Below are 16,212 nucleotides of genomic sequence, written 5' to 3'. Positions count from 1 at the left end.
GGGTGTGTATCAGCATTGGTACAATGCAGTGGGAGGTGTGAGGGTGTGTATCAGCATTGGTACAATGCAGTAGGAGGTGTGAGGGTGTGTATCAGCATTGGTACAATGCAGTAGGAGGTGTGAGGGTGTGTATTAGTGTAGGGGTAACGCAGTAGGAGGTGTGAGGGTGTGTATCAGCATTGGTACAATGCAGTGGGAGGTGTGAGGGTGTGTATCAGCATTGGTACAATGCAGTAGGAGGTGTGAGGGTGTGTATCAGCATTGGTACAATGCAGTGGGAGGTGTGAGGGTGTGTATCAGCATTGGTACAATGCAGTGGGAGGTGTGAGGGTGTGTATCAGCATTGGTACAATGCAGTGGGAGGTGTGAGGGTGTGTATCAGCATTGGTACAATGCAGTGGGAGGTGTGAGGGTGTGTATCAGCATGGGTGTAACACGGTGGGTTGTGTCAGGGTGTGAATAAGTCTGGGAGTGTGAGAATATCATCCCGTACGTCAGGCTGGGTCCACTCTGGTGGGTCTGGCAGGACTCGCAGAGCCTCATTATCCGGACGACAGGCGCGAGCCCCAGATTACTGTGTAATCAGGCCAGGGGATTATAGGGCGGCGCTGGCAGCGGGCCGAGCCAGCGAGCGGATCCGGCTGCCCGGGAGTCCCTGAGGAGCAGCGCAGGTGCGCAGTGAGAAGCGGGACCTCGATATCGGCGCCATGCTCATTACGCGACTGCAAAGCAGAGGAGCTGCCTCTGCTGGAGGAGCCATAGTCACCCCCCTGCGGGTCTCAGAGGGGCGGCTGAGCGAGGGCACGAGGGGGCACAGGGAGGACTGGAATAAGCACTGTGCCGCTACAGAGGGCATGAAGAGGACGAAGCTGTCAGAGGGCATCACCGCTTCAGTGTGACGCCCTAAAAGCCGTACCGCCACCTCGCTCTCGGGAACGTCCCCAGGCTGCCTCGCAACATCCACGCCATCCAATAAAAGCACCTCCAGCTGCCCCCCCCCCTCCTCCCCCACCTGACGAGCACGATTTTTTTCCAGGGATGTACATCCCCAGCTGTGATGAAGACGGCTACTACAGGAAGCTGCAGTGTGACCGCAGTCGCGCCGAATGCTGGTGCGTCGACCAGCACGGCGGAGAGCTGTCTGGCTCGCGTATCCACGGCATCCCCGACTGCGGTAAGACGGGCACAATGCTGGCCACCCCAGACTGGAGTTCCCAGGGGTCCTGTCATGCGGACATGGCCTCTCAGCTCCCATCCTGACTCTTTGATTTGAGTCAAAATCCAAACGATAAGCTACCCTGTGGAATACTTTTTTTTTATTTTTTTTATTAATCAGTCGATATGTGACATATAATGGTCTCTGTTTTCATAGTTAGACTGAGGAAAGTGTGCTTACTTCAGAGTTGATGATAGACTAAAATTTGTAACTACAATTTAATACTACCAGAATCAATTTTTATCTAGTAGTAAGTGATTAAAGAACCACACTTAATGCCCAGTCTTCCCCCCTCCCCTGCTTTTCACTCTCTCAGACGACCAAGCTGGATATTCAGGGGATTTCGGCAGCGGCGTCGGCTGGGAAGACGAGGAGGAGAAGGAGGCAGAGGAGCCTGGGGAGGAGGTGGAGGAGGAGGAAGAAGAGGGGGAGGCTGGAGAAGCTGACTATGGAGGATATATCTGGTAGAGCGCACCGGGGGCCTGGTCAGCGGCGACGCTGTGGGGCCGGCTCTCTCTGCGGCAGCGAAGGATCATGGGAACTGAGCGGGCAGGCGACCTTCAACTCTACGTACAGCGTTGACTCTCGGGACGGGGAAGGTTGGGTGGGTGGGGGGTGGGAAGAGTGGGTTTCATCTTAAATATCCGTGACGCTTTGTGTTCTGTTGTGTGTGCAAGGGAGATTTTATTTTTTATTTTTTATTTTTTTCCTTGAGCAGTTTGCTTAGCAACCAGAACCACAAACACTTTACTGGGGCGTTTGGGAAGCTACAGAATCCAGGGCAAGAGCTGACTACCATGTGCTCGCGTATGCCTTGGCCCGAGGGACATGGGAGTCTCCTCGGTCTTCAAGGTAGCATGCTGGCAGACATGCCATTGTCTTCAGATCCTTAATGCATTTTCATCGATAATCGCCAGTTTCCACAGATCAAGTGCAAGTCGTAAACGTGCAGACCGCGTGTATTTGGGAAGCGTCTATATAACAATAAGCCAGCCCCTGCGTCAGAAGGCGGGTGCACTCTGGAATTGTGGGAAACGTGAGGGATCAGCTGCATGGTCGGTCTCCCATGGCTTCACCCCTCCCCCTTGCTGATCCCAGTGCAGCCTCTGTGTCCTCCCGCTTAGGAGACAGGTCGATGCCTTCACCTGCCCAGGGAACACCGCCAAGCAGGAATGTGCCATTCCAAAATGCAACACCCCCCCCCCCCCCTCATTTTCAACTGGTGGCAAATAACTGGAGGCCTTGAGCAGGCTTATCCTTCCGCCTGTGGCATGCAGACGTGCCTCTGGGGTCTTGTGGCCCAGTAGTGGCCACCCCATGGGAAAGCCCCGCTTTGAAGGTACTCTGGGATATGTAGTGAGGTCGCTGCACAGTTTATTCAATGGGGATGCCTTCTAGAAGACTACTGTAGCTATGGGATGTGAGGGGCATGTCAAAGTGCGGTCGACTTTATCGCTGGTGCTGTCACGAGCTGTGACAGATGAGTCTTGGCGAGCGTCTGCTAGAGTGACTTTTTTTGCCGGCTGCTCATGCAGACGATCAGTCTTGGGTTGACGCCACTGAAGCTTGTGGCCCGTCACTGTACGGAAAGGCGGCTCATGGAACACGATGCCTGTAATGTTATACATTATATTATATACATCCCTGTGCCACCCAAGAACAACTGAATGGGGGATGGGGAGGGGGGGCAGTATTGTGATGCGACACAAACCCCAAAGCGCCCCTTTTAATGAAATCCTAGATATCCCGTCTTGTGTACATGACAACGATGAGCAATCTGGCGCTAGGTGGGCGGCGAGGTGGCTCACGATGACACGGCAAAAGCTAGCTGGGGGAGCGGAGGTTGAATTGGGTGACATGCTATTTCGCAAGCACGTACCATCGGAATCACTTCACGTGCGCCAGAAAGACGTTTTGCTTCGAGATGAGGGCAGCGCAATGAAATTTGATTTGTCACATTCCATAGTAGCGCTTTACGTAAATATCTAGTAGGTAGCATAGTGGCGTGAAAATGAACGAAGAAAGCAGTGCATTTCAGAGCGTTTCACAACAACGTTGCTTATAAGAAACGTGTATATATCTAAGGATTGTTAAATGAACTGATACTTTTCATTTTTCTGACTTCCTGCGAGCATCAATTTTAACGGCTTGTGAGATCATCTGCATTTTGACGCTGGAGTTGCCTTCCGGCGAGGTCTCGGACCATGGCTGATGGATCTCACCATGGAAACTCCCCCCCCTTAGCATGGTGACCACATCTGTTTCTCAGACCACAGCCCATGGTTTAGGCTTGTCGCTCTCACCCGCGATGTGATGCAGGAAATTGCGAGTCCTCGAGCTCCGCCCTCAAACCGGGTCACTTTTAAGAATGTGCTACTGGATGTTTTGTTCCCATTTTTTACTACTTGGATTTGGGATTCGGGTCTGTTTTAATACACTTGTGCTGCCCAAGGTTTCCACGTGTCATTCTCACCCTTTATTTCCTTTGCGTCTGTGACCAGTAACCTGTAACACCTTATTCTTGCTTGTTACTGATACAGTATAAACGTTTTGGGTGTTTCCTAGTATTGCATGTTAGTGAACAAGAATGTACTTTTTCCTCAGCTGAGCACTTTACCATTAAAGGCGGCGGGTCTCTCATCCACTTGTACCTCTACATTATTTTCCACGTGTGGCCAAGCCCCGAATGGCCAAATTCCCCCCAACAGATATCCAGCTTTATATTTGTGAAATAAGCGGTTTCGTTTACAGACAGCCTGTGTTATTAACTGTAGCACAGAAGCGAATTCGGTACGTTTGCTTATTACCTTAGATGGTTTATGGATCCTGAATGAGAAGAATTCTGGAGAATGTATATTTGGTAACGTACATATAGTTGGTAGAATTTGTCAGCTTATAAAAAAACAGCACGATGTTATGTCTTATCCATCTGTTTTACTTGAATTTTAAAGAATTTGTGATTTAACGAAACAGTGAGAGCTGGAGTTTTATGAGCAGCTTTCAGACAGAAGTCGACTCGGCAATTTAACCTCGACGTCCCCTCCTGACTGCATGTAGAGGGTGATCTCTGGTTGGTTACCCCAACTCCTTTTGACATGCTGTGGTCTCTCTACTGATGACCAAACATCGATCAAGCGTGCTGTCGAAGGAGTGTGCATGAGGCCGGATTATTAAGACAACAAAACATGACTTTCAAAGGGGTGTTTTATTGCTATATAAAATGCACCCAAAGCTTTACCCAGATCGTACAGTCAGTACCTCTGTGGCACCTGATCCCATGCTGATGGTCCAGTTGATGAACCTATAGATGGTCAGGTACCTGCTTGAATGTTTTGGGATTAAGTCAGAAATTTCTTCACGAAATGTTTTCCATCACTGTCTCTCTTTGATTTTTCAGGTGGGCTTATTCTACAGTTTATCAAATCTCATGTAAAAGCACACCGTAACCTGTCAGAAAAAGTATAAATTTGTACTGTTGATGGTACAATTACTTCACTGGGACTGCATCCTTAAGAGCCTGCAAAATTTTACCCTAGCTGTAGGTAAATGTACCCTTTTGTCTAATCTTACATACAGAATTTGACTCTGAGGAACATTTTTGTACCATTGGAGGTACATTAATGTTGTTTGTACCTTAGGGAACAAAACTGTACCAGGGCTGTACCCTTTTTCTGACAGTGTACTGTAAAATTGGAGTAATGATTTAACTTCAGACCCCTGTTTTCCCTGACTGGTCCATACAAACGTTCAGCACAAACCAACCTGCGGGTGCATCGTTATTTACTGAGCGAGTAGCAAGTTCTTGCCCCATAACTATATATATAATGAAATATTAAAAATAAATTAAATATAAACATTATAAATACCTGACTGCAGGTTATGTAAGAGGGAGGCTCTGGTTATGAATCATTAAGCACTGCAGTGTTTTAATGAAAACCGTGATTTAAAAAAAATATGACAAATTATTAAAGGAAAACGGTATGGTGGAATAACAATAGAAAGAATGGGTATAAATGAACTGTTTGTGGTCTCTTACAGTACTAACCTGCTTACACGTCCACTTCTACAATCAATAGAGCGGCTAGAATGTACAATGAAATGCTGTGTACTAAATGTCTCTTCAGCATAATGCAGTATATCACACTTAATATTTACACTGTATTTGATAATAAAATAGTAATGTAACCATGGTTATTTCTGCATAGTCTTCTTTCATCTGCCCATTTATGGTTCGCTTTAGGCGTTAGCTTGTCATACACACACTGATGCACTAAGGGCATGTTACCACTCCCAGTTAATCTGCTCTGCATGTCTTTAAATTGGATCATGCGCAGATACAGAGATATAATGACATAATTTTAGTGAAACATAATATTTCAGTCTGAGGTGATTTCATTTTCCACAGAGAGGCAAGAAAAAACCTGAGCTACGTCCATCCCAAAGATTCAAGGGTAATCTGCCAGTAACTGGATACTTTCTTACAAAGACAGTTGCCTTATTCTTGCGCACGCGCATTCTTTGGGGTGAGATAGGAGCTCACTGTGGGTGTGGGTGAGAGAGGAAGTCAAGCCACAAACTTGGAGTCATAACTGTCACATATACCTGGGGTCAAATTGACCCCAAAGGCACATGTCAGGTGACTTCTCATAGTAACATAATTATTGTAGGAGCATGTAAAAGATAATATGTTTTAGTGGGATTTGAAGCTGAAGTGACAGCTTATTTAAATCTTCACTGCATGCAGTGGGACATTTCTGCGATTGTTAAATTATAGATGTTCATTTACAATCATTTGCTTTAATAATGTTTTAGAACAAAGAGAATAACGCACCGACTCCTTCAGGCTCATCAGACTGAACAAATATCCATCCATCCATCTTCCCAAGTCTTGTTCAGAACAGTTGTGGGGGGGTGGAGTCCATCCCAGAAGGCAGGGGGGGGGGCACAAAGCTGAGGAGCAGCCTGGATGGGATTCCAGTTCCGTGCAGGGCACACACACACACACACACACACACATACACACAAATGAGAGAATCCAGAAACCAGTACAGCACAGGGAGGACCTGCAAGCTCTACCCGCTCAGAGCAGAGGTGAGACGTAAACGGCCAAGCCCACAGGTGTCAGGTAGCACTGCAACACCACCCAGATCAATCAAACTGTGACAATTAGCCCAAACAATAGAAAAAAGAAGGAAGGCAGAGTTCCTGGTGAATAAACTGGATGGGACGGCGGGTAAGACCACCTCCAGGTTTGGGGGGGTTACATGTTCTCCCCATGCTATGTGCATTTCCCTCCACAGTCCAAAGACATTCAATTAGTCTGCTCGGCATCCTGGACAGAGTTTGGGACAGTGCACACATCCCCCCCCCCCTGCCAAAGCAATAAATTGGGCCAGAACAGCATTCTAGCATCGCCCTGCATTCTATGCTGGTACTTGGTGCCTTTGCATAAGTGGTTAGTTGATACCCTATACAGTAGGTAGGCGACATAATAGCTTATGTGTGCATGAGATACTTGCTTTCACACATAAGGCAAGCAAGATGCAAGTACTTATTCCCCCGAAGTGTAAACATCAAACTCCACCTATGATTGGCATCTCTGTGTATATGTCCTCTGATAAACTGGGATAGGCTCTAGCCCCCCCCCCCCCCCCAATCCACCCCATACGACCCTGACTAGGATAAGTGCTTAGAAGATGACTGGCTGGATAAATCACACTTACCAGGACACTGTCAGTAGGGCAAACATCTTAATACTGACTTTCCCATATCAAAATGCTGTTCCTGTCACAGCATTTCCGTGGGCATCAATAATTTAGAATGCAACTCAATATAAATTAAAATTGCGTTTTAGAGATTACATTAAGTTGGTGTCTCACAGCGAACTACACAGCCATAGTCGATTTAACATTATTAAAATCACTACAGGGGTTGTTTGATTCATTTTCCTTTGTTTAAGCAGTCTTTAAAAAGGGCAGCACTTTCGGATTGTCAGAGTGACCACGCTGCAATATGTTAATGGTGAAATCCATGTGTGGTAGGAAAACGGTATGGAAATTGCAGCCATGGTGTGGCCTTTGGACCTTCTCAGAGATCTTGCTGTTTATCGACGTAGGAGGAATGCGTGGTCGTCTTCTTCCATCTTGCATTGTGTCACAGTCTGAACACGCCGGTGCACCCCACCCCTCCCCAAGAGGTCGTCAAAGTCACCCGAAAAGTCTCAAGGTCACAGCCCACTCTCAGCGGCCGAGTTATCAGCAAAACCACGTGGAGGTCTTCATTATTTTTGAGTGGAGGGGATTCAGGGAGTATCGTGACTTACAACGCAGAGTTCACAGAGCAATCAGAAATGCAGTGTTTCAAGCAGCGTGCAAAGCATGTATTTATAAGAAGCTTTTAAATTATACATATAGAACACTTCAGTTTTAGAGTCTTCTATAGTCAGACTATCAGCTTAAAAAATTTAATATATAGAATTCAAATGAGTTATTCCACATTATCTTGTGTGCATCATTTATAAATATAGTTTTACTACATTGACGGTAAGTTTAATATATTATTTACGTTAAATTGTCACTGCAGAAATAATGTGAGCTGTTAGTATGAGTTAGTAGACTGGCTGCTGTGACATAAGGCCTCGGTCACCGCACTCTCTCAGCAACGGGTGACCTCATCTGCGCCGAAGTCCCGAGGGACACAGAAGGTCATCTGTTTACAGCGAGCAGCCGCCAGCGCGGACGGGACGTACCCAGGCAGATCCAGCCAAACAGCCATTGTACTGGACGCACCCTGGCGGACGAGCCAGTTAGACCCAGGGGACGAGGTTACTCTGACGCACTTTATAATACGGAGACATTTTAACTCGTATTGTGTAGCCCGCAAAGCAAGAAGGCGCAAACAATACACTGGTCACTTAACAAAGGGGCAGCGACACCAGAGAATCACATGGAAACAATGTCTGTCCCGTCTTAGGGCCATCGCCACAGGCAGGTCAAAGCTGCCCGACATACAAGCGAGCTCCCACCTGGGTCCGTGGGAGACGGACACTTATTTGCAATGAGAAGCCAATGAGGAATTTCACTTAAATCCCTCCTTTTGTAGATTAAAAGAGGTCACAACAAAAGACCATGAAAATGCTTTCGGGGCAAACTAAATCAACTATAAAATAAAATGCCGCACAGATATAACAGTGTTCTTCCACGGTGATAGGAGTTCTACTTTCTAAATTTGATGGAGCACCACTGCCTCCTGCTGGACATAAACATTACTGCCACTCCACAGTGCTGACAATTTCAGAGTGACCGACACTGTATATTGAGAATGTAGAATAATTACATGAGCAAATTAGCTTAGCATTAGCTTACCCAGAAGAGCCACCATGCAGTGTTCTGTGACCCGGCTGCCTCTCTCACAGGGGAACTACCGGCAGATGTGTTTAATGCAGTAAACCTCACTACGTTATGGTCCCCAGAAAGAGACCCAGCTGTTTGTGCGAAGATTTGCCAGGGTGTGTCCCCTGGTACTAACATAAGCTCCACAAACAGGCTCCAGGTGGCACCCGGAACCCTGAGGAACAGTTTCTATGGTTTCTCACTAATCTCTTAGGCCGAGGGCAGCTGAGCACTCCTGCAGCGCCCAACGTGGCCTGGCATGTCAGAGCTGCTCCGAAACCCCAAGCACTCGAGCTAACAAGGTAGAGCACCTTCAGGATGGGCCAAATGCCTACACCAGCTATCTGGATTGATCTTCGTTAAACTGACATCAACACCATCCGTTAGGTTTGTATAGGGGTACCGCGGCAGTTTAGTAACTTCTCAGCTAGATCATCCTTTGTAAACATCTGCAGAGGTGTCAGGCAGTGCTTTCAGAAACCTATATATGTAATTTCCTTTGAGGATTAGGTCACACCACAGAGGCACAGATGTAAAAGCTATTTTTTATGTTTCATTTCACAGTAAATCATAAAGACCTATACATTTATACAAAGTTCATTCCTACTGAATATTGTTTGACATGACAAAAACACGGCGTACACTGAAGAAAAAGAAAGTAAAATTTTTCTAGATATTTACCAGTGATTCAGACTTTTTTTTGTGAGACTGTCATGTTTGTAGTATGACCACATCAAAAAAGACTACATGACGGCCAGCGATGGGGGACATGTTTGTGGTGGTAATCAATCCTTACGTCTACAATCCTTACAATCAATAAACATGGGGAAGCCTTTGCAAAGGCTCATACACCCTCTGCAGCCGTCCAAATGTCTGAAAAGATGAGTACGGTTTACATTATTTACAAGTATGTCATATGTAATCCATAGGCTACATCACACAACAGGTAACTTGTAAATGCTATTTCGGTTACAGCAAGTATTTTCCAATCCCCACCACAGAAACCAGGACACCATCGGAGATGGTCACAAAATACCTACTCCAGCACAATAAGTGTCATCAATCAGTTCCTTCCTGTCCAAGGCAGACAGCATGAACTTCATTATCTACAAGCATATGTGCTAGGCACACTTCCCCAAATCTGTTCACTCCAGATTACCAGAGATGTACAGTCTGTACTTTGACTCCAAAGATTCCTTACTTTGAATTAAAGTAAGCATTGATTTTTTGTTTTAGGACACAGAAAACCACAGAGGCTTGTGGGGGGAAAAAAAAAAAGGTTGAGACAAAACTACACTGGACTGTGAACACATTTCCCTTCACACCAGGCGACATTAGAAGATTTTTCTTCTTGTTACCAAGGGCAGTAAGATGAAATTGGTTGTGGGAAGGGGAGTAGTGTAAATACATAGTGTTAAAATAGCCAGTGTTGATTGTACCCTAACCAGAATGGATGGAAATAGCAATGTTGTCTCTTGGCAACGCTGCAAAATAAGACCAGTCCATGCTGAGTAGGCTCTTCCTCTAGGAGTCCTGCAGAAACACTGTTTCAGGATCAGAGCTTCTCATTTATAGCGCTAGCTTCACCAGCTCTCCGTATGAATATTGCTGTCTGGTGTTTTTTTAATATTATTGCTCTGTAGAGATTGTGGGTCCCAATGACACTCCTTCCCAGACAGGTGCCGATGTTCGGGGAGCCCATCAATGTACCAGCACGTGTGGTGCTGGTCTGTGTGAATGTCACTCACGTCTTTGGCTGGGTGCACAGTAGGAGGAAGACCAACACACGTCCACACACCCCCCCCCCCCTTTTCGGTACTTCCAGTTGTCTCCGCAAACACAGCCAAGATGTTTCCATTATACTATTACATACAGACATGCTCATAAATGACATAACTTAAGTAATATTTGAAATCCTTTACATTGAAGTGGGCAGCATCTTAAATCTTTGTGGGGGGGGGGGATCTTACCTCCTGTTTTTCCCCTTCCATCAGAATGACCATATAACACAAAGTTTTAATATTGCGCTTTTTTAAAAACAGTATCTTGCAGACAATAAACAATTAATGCAACCAGACGTCAGTTTCTTAGGTACACCTGCCCGCTAATAGGAACAGCCTGCTCCTCCAAACAGCCAATCACGTGACTGCAAATGCAGTCATACAGCACAAAGAGAGGGTCACGAGGTTCACCCGCTGTGGGGCGGGGTGCTGTGTGAGTGAACCTCTTTAGCATTAGAATGTCTCAGATGCATGATCTACATGATTTTGCATTTGGTACAATTGTTGGTGGTTTGATCGATGTTGGTTTTATCATCTCAGAAACAGCCGCCCAATTGGGATTTTCACACACTAGAGCAGAGTTTACAGAGAACGGCGTGATGAGCAAAACAGATCCAGTCAGAGGCATTTCTGTGGCTGAAAACACCTTAAGGAGAGAGGCTGGAGGAGAATGGGCAGACCTGTTAAAGGTAAAAGGAAGACCACAAGTGCAAAAAGAATTCAGTACAACTGTGGTGTGCAAATGGAGCACGTAACTTAGGACATACCAGATAACTACTAGCTATGTGTACCTTATAAAGTAGTCTCTGAGTATATATGACCACACTAACCTTTAAAGTGTCATAAATTTTGCTCACAGTCTGCAAACTGAAATAGTAGAAACTATGAACCTGCCTGAGACCGGTAAAAAGAAAACAAATTATTTGAGCGGCAAACTGAGAAATGTAGTATTAGTTAACAGCTTAATCTGGGTGCCCACAAGGGTCTTCAACACTCCTCCTTATCATACCAGTCGCCCACACAACCCCCACCCCCTGCAGTAAGGACGGAGCCACCTCGGTCCGGCATGGAGAACTGTACAGTCTTAAGGTCAGTCGATGTACTGAGCCAGCCAACGGAAGCCATCCCCGTATCCCTGCTTCTTCAACACGCTGCACATGAACACCTCCACAGGCCTGACGTTCAGCTCTCTCAGCGACACGCTGCCCTGTGGGCACAAGCGATGACAGGATGGTGAGTGACCATCCTCACGGCTCTTTTCCCACAGCAAAAATGCTTCCAGAATCTTGGTTGTTTTTCAATACCAAGAACCAGAAAGACCATACTTCTGGTCTTGGCAAGACCCGTCCTGCTAACTTGCCATCCAAGAATGAACTTGGGGTGCAATGAATCATGGGATTGGTTTCATTTGGTGGGATACAACTGATGTATCCTTGATATTTGGGGGGGGGGGGGGGGGGCAAGAATGACATCCAGGGATTTTTGCCATCCTCTGTACTTCTGGTCCTTGAGTATTGGACCTGGTCTTCACCAATGGAAGATGATGCATAATGGGTACAAGAGCACAACTAAAGTCAAGTACGTATAATGGGAACCACCCCTCGTGTATGTCCCAATAAAACGTAAAGATGAATATAAACAAACCAATCAATATGGCTCATCATAGCTGTAACAGTGAACGAACATGATCATGAATACCAGTCAACTGAAATTACATTCATTCACTTTTTAGTTTTGACTCATTTGGAACAGTGAGGCTTGATGAACGGCTGCCTGTTAGATGAGCCCCCCATCCTCCTGTAGACACAGCTGAGTTATGTTTTATGCAGCATTATTCTGCATCAACATATGCAATGTATTGAATATGACTGGTGTAACAATAAACTTGACTTGACTTGCTTGCACGTGCTCCAACTTCTACAGTGCTGTCACTGGCAATACACCAACAGGGTGCCATGAGGCGATTGTGAGGTACAATGGCAATGCTCCTACATACCAGGCCAACCACACCTGATTGGAGCAGCTGCACCATATCTCACAGGTGTAAGGCACCAAAATGGCCAATAGGGGGCACTTCTCCAGGTAGCTGATGGAGGATTGCAGACTGACTTAAGCATTCCACTACCTAGGCCGAATAACAGGCAGTCGTATTTTGCCACTGCTGACTACCACCGATAACTAGCCAATAAGAGAGCATGGACATGAAGCTATGCTATAGGACACTGTCTAAGCTTACCCCTATGAGCTAGCTGTGATCCAGCAAACAGCCGTAGCACAGTTTTACTTTTAGGGATCTTGAAATAAGTACACAAGTGAAAAATAAACATCAGAAACTTCCTGAAGAAACCAAACAAGGGCGGATGCCAAACTGCTGCTTCCATCATGGCAGATATTTCTGACCTTTCCAGTGGTCTGTCCATGAAGGCCAAACATAACTCGCAGTTGTTCTTCACTGATGGCTTCTGGACGGTCAATCTTATTTCCCAGAATAAGGACTGGCACATTGGAGATCGTGTCATCGGTTAATAATGCCTAGAAAGAGAAACACGTGTTTGCGTTTGGGATATTTTCTGCATTGTAACATCCCATTTGATCATACTAACCACAAAAATACTACTGACTGAGAACCCAAAGTACACCTGATTTTTTTTTTACTTGCATTTAGGTCAGCAATTTAGTCTCTAAATTGGACTGTGTGAGTGTGTAGACTGTGACAGTTTGGATCTGCATACTAGGGGCCAAAATTGTGGAAACACCATTTTTGGCATCACGCTTGAAAATTACTACACGAATATTGGCGGTAAGGTTTACAAGTAATCAAAGAATGTCACAAATATCATACACAGGAAGATTAAATATGTATCTGGAGTAACTGGAATAAAGTTCTGCAATCTCACAAAATTGGAAATGTTTCCACAATTTTGCCCCCACAAAACAAGCAATTTCTAATTACCAAGACTAGCATGCCTATTCATTCTGATGTAGCCTCCCATTTTGATAGAGGTTTTAAGGGGTACAATTAGGAGAATCATCACTGGAAACTTGGCAACCAATTATTTAATAGAAACTGACAAAAGTATATGTACAGTTTCTCCAACTTGACTACATGCTCTTTTGGGCTCATACTCTTCCGGTGAACATTTATCCATCTTCATTCTCCTGTACAGTACATCCCCAGGAAGCCTTCTGCAATAAGACTGCTTGTATGTTCCTCTGAGTTCCTTACCAGATATACAGCCAACCAGATAAGATGCAGGCTCACAAAACTTACGTCAAGTTCAACTTTAGATTCCATGAGACGCTCGTGGTCCGCACAGTCCACAAGGAAGACCACACCATGTATAGCTGGCAGATAATCCTTCCAAACTCTTCTTGCTGTGAAGAAGAAATCAAAGTGTCCTTCAATTGTAAAGCTTTCAGTGTAAATCTAAGAAAGTTGGATAGCATTTAACACATCAAGTTTCTGTTTAGGTGACACTGAAAAAAAGCTTTAATGGAAAACAACGTCATCTTAAATTTCCAACTGTGAGGGTTGCTATAGTGAAAATTTAAATTGGATCTTAACCACAAAAGTTTTAAAAACATTAGGCATCCATATAGAAAAAAAAACTTGCACACACAGCAATGATTTTAGCAGACATTTTTGACAGAGTACTGTTTACATTTTTGTTATTATAAAATGTATTATGTCATAACGGTATTGACCAAGAACAGAAAAAAACATCTCGCAACTTCAAATATGTTTTGAAAGATTCATTTTTTTAAAACGATTCACATATGTTAAATCCTCTATTTTCAAGCAGGGTTGTTTCATTTTAGTACTGAGTACTACACAACAAGGATTACACTTCTTCCAGTCTGCATCGTTAATGTGAACCGTCTGACAGGGAGCTGGGAGGGAGCAAAACCGTGGACTGTCTGAGGGTCCCCGAAGTCCGGGTTGGGAAACCTTGGCTTACACAGTCCAACTTAGCAGGAACTCCTACCTTGTGCATGACCACCCAAATCAAAGGTAGTGAAAGTCATTCCAGCGATTGTCAACTCCTCCGACGCTGCAAAATTCAAAGCACCAAGACATTTTTAAAATATACTGTTCTTCATATATTTCTCATACTCCGTTGTATAAACCCAGCACAGTAATGTGTATACTGTAGTTTTCATAGCAGAATCAACTCTTAGTCATATATAAAATTTCCTAACATGATACATTTTCTAACATGATGATTCACTTTAAGTGCATGCAACTAAACCACGTAATTTCCCTTACTTGGATGTAATGTCGGAACATGTTGTCCAAGTCTGTCGTCCTTTAACATGTGCAATAGTGTCGTTTTGCCGGCATTATCAAGCCCAAGAAAAACTAGCTTCCCAGATTTTTTATACAAGCCTGACAGAGAAGGGAAAACCAGAATTAAAAGAAAATCAGTTTTTACAATGCACGTTTTAAACTTCACAGTAATTTTCATACGTTACCTAAAAATTGCAGCACACTGCTGAACCCTCTATAAATCCAATCAAAAATAAATGACATCGTTGTCGCTGTTCCCTAGAAGGAAAGGAAAGACATGATACTAGAATGAATTAAATTACATTTATTTGCATTTAAATGTATAACTTTACAACAAAACAAATTGACAATTCATCACATGCAATCAACAATTAAAGGTAAGGAGGGAGGGGGGAAATCGAGCAATTTAGAAAAGGACGAAGGACAGCTGTCGAAAAAGTTATGCAGCTGAAAGAGAAGCGCGGGGACTATGAAAATGAAGACTGTCACGGAAATTGGAGATCTTCAAAGACTCCAAACTTGAGGACTTCAGGCAGCCTAGTCTTGCGCGGTTTCTAATGCGGGACAGCTGCTGCAGGCGGAGCGCTCTTCGGATGTCGCCTCTTCAGCTGTCCCACTACCGACGGACCGACATATGACACCAAAGAGATGGGGGGGGGGGTTCATCGGACAGCTTAAAGCCAGCCCCTACAGCCAGCGACCTCCGGGGAATGCGAAAACACCTCGCGGGCGGCTGGATATAAACGGATCGCACGCTGCCGCAGGATCTCCTTTCGTGCCGTTATTCTAGGAGGGGGAGCCCCAGCGTCCGGGCGGCTCTACGGCACCTGCTGGCGGCTCCGTCCACATCTACACCCCAGCCTTTATGAGCACGATAATAAACTTTATGTCTAAGTGGGGCAGCCACCTGGGGAAATGAAAACACTGACAGGTCACCGCCCCCCCCCCCTTCTGACGTTTAGCGGCCTTTGCGAAGTCAAAACACAACGTCCGATACGGGGCCGCCGGTCCGGTCCCTTAACATTTCGGTGACACCCTGCGACACCCCGGATCTGGGCGACCTCGGCAGCCGTCCAAGGCCAGCGGTAAAAGCGGTCGTATTTAATCAGAGGCAGCTCTGTAGCCGAAAAGATCTACCTGCAATTCGCCGTCCGTCTGTCAGCCAGCCCACCTGCCCGACACAGCGACTCGCTGCTCCGCTTCCTTCCCCGCACTGGCAGAAGTACTGCTGTCTTATAGCCCCCGAACGCTGACTGAGACTGAGCCCCGGAACCGGAAAAGTACCCCGGACTTTGACATCACTGTTGGTGTCACTGTTGTCACTGTCACTACTGTCACTACCCGATCTGCAGATCGTGTCTGTTTTTCCACCTCAGCACATAACGTCACTGACCGGTGTCTGTACCGCGCATGCGCATACATTTACTGCACGTCAGACACTTGCTGTGTGTTTTATTGAGGGGTATGCCAAACTAAAGTTAATTGCTTAATTTAGAATGGTATGTTCCATGTAATAAACTAATTAACGGGTATTCA

The 16,212-nt window shown here is 45.5% G+C and overlaps 2 protein-coding genes across 3 annotated transcripts in view; one reads left to right on the top strand and one right to left on the bottom strand.

Moving 5' to 3' along the window:
* Positions 1–5,406, top strand: part of spock2 (SPARC (osteonectin), cwcv and kazal like domains proteoglycan 2) — a 45,986-nt gene extending 40,580 nt beyond the window's left edge. For both annotated transcript variants that reach the window (XM_072703379.1, XM_072703380.1), the window contains exons 9-10: positions 1,037–1,174; positions 1,533–5,406. In XM_072703379.1, the coding sequence (XP_072559480.1) occupies positions 1,037–1,174; positions 1,533–1,684 (290 nt within the window). In that variant the 3' untranslated portion in view covers positions 1,685–5,406. The remainder of the gene's footprint in view (positions 1–1,036; positions 1,175–1,532) is intronic.
* A 3,734-nt stretch (positions 5,407–9,140) lies between these two features.
* On the bottom strand, positions 9,141–16,069 carry LOC111841966 (small COPII coat GTPase SAR1B). The gene is made up of 7 exons (XM_023808168.2): positions 15,814–16,069; positions 14,862–14,934; positions 14,656–14,775; positions 14,375–14,440; positions 13,660–13,763; positions 12,789–12,920; positions 9,141–11,595 (listed from the first exon to the last, which is right to left on the bottom strand). The coding sequence occupies exons 2-7, from the start codon at positions 14,917–14,919 to the stop codon at positions 11,479–11,481; spliced, it is 597 nt and encodes a 198-aa protein (XP_023663936.1). The 5' UTR covers positions 14,920–14,934; positions 15,814–16,069; the 3' UTR covers positions 9,141–11,478.
* Positions 16,070–16,212: the final 143 nt, after the last annotated feature.

This window comes from Paramormyrops kingsleyae, chromosome 20 (assembly GCF_048594095.1).
Source record: "Paramormyrops kingsleyae isolate MSU_618 chromosome 20, PKINGS_0.4, whole genome shotgun sequence".
NCBI lineage: Eukaryota > Metazoa > Chordata > Actinopteri > Osteoglossiformes > Mormyridae > Paramormyrops > Paramormyrops kingsleyae.
Note: the sequence above shows the minus strand (reverse complement) of the source record. Positions and strands in the feature narration are given on the sequence as shown.